General features: G+C 35.6%; 1 protein-coding gene across 1 annotated transcript in view; it reads left to right on the top strand.

The window, feature by feature from the left end:
• LOC119586122 overlaps nt 1-441 on the top strand; it is a gene marked incomplete at its 5' end in the record, with an annotated part of 6,603 nt that overhangs the window by 3,563 nt on the left and 2,599 nt on the right. Inside the window, 1 exon segment of the mRNA XM_037934811.1 lies at nt 47-228. Within this exon segment, the coding sequence (XP_037790739.1) occupies nt 47-228 (182 nt within the window).

Consider the following 441-nt stretch of genomic DNA (forward strand, 5'->3'; position numbering starts at 1 on the left):
ATAACAATAAACTGCAACTTCGTCATGTGGATATATATCTTTCCAGGGATTAATTGTGTTACTTATTCATCAGTGGAGAAATCATCAACCATACCAGAACCTGTTGAAGAAGGTGTGTCTTTGGCATTGCATGAGCATCATTCATCAATCTTGAAGACCCTCTTTGATGATTCAACATTTGCTGATGTGACACTGACAGCCGAAGGCCATTTAATCAGGGCTCATAAGGTACTATTGCTGTTGGTCTTCTATTCTCTTAAATGAGTTGTGTGTCGATGATATTAGTTAAATATTTATACCCATTTGTACTTGTATTTGAACAATAATACAAATACTAGGTTTTTATTGGTAAGAGTGTTGCAGTAGGAAAAGATTAAAAGACTTTGTTCTTTTCCTACTGTGGCAGTGTTTCATACATACTGAGGCATAGCTACATGTGAA

Source organism: Penaeus monodon, chromosome 21, assembly GCF_015228065.2.
Source record: "Penaeus monodon isolate SGIC_2016 chromosome 21, NSTDA_Pmon_1, whole genome shotgun sequence".
In the NCBI taxonomy this organism is placed as follows: domain Eukaryota; kingdom Metazoa; phylum Arthropoda; class Malacostraca; order Decapoda; family Penaeidae; genus Penaeus; species Penaeus monodon.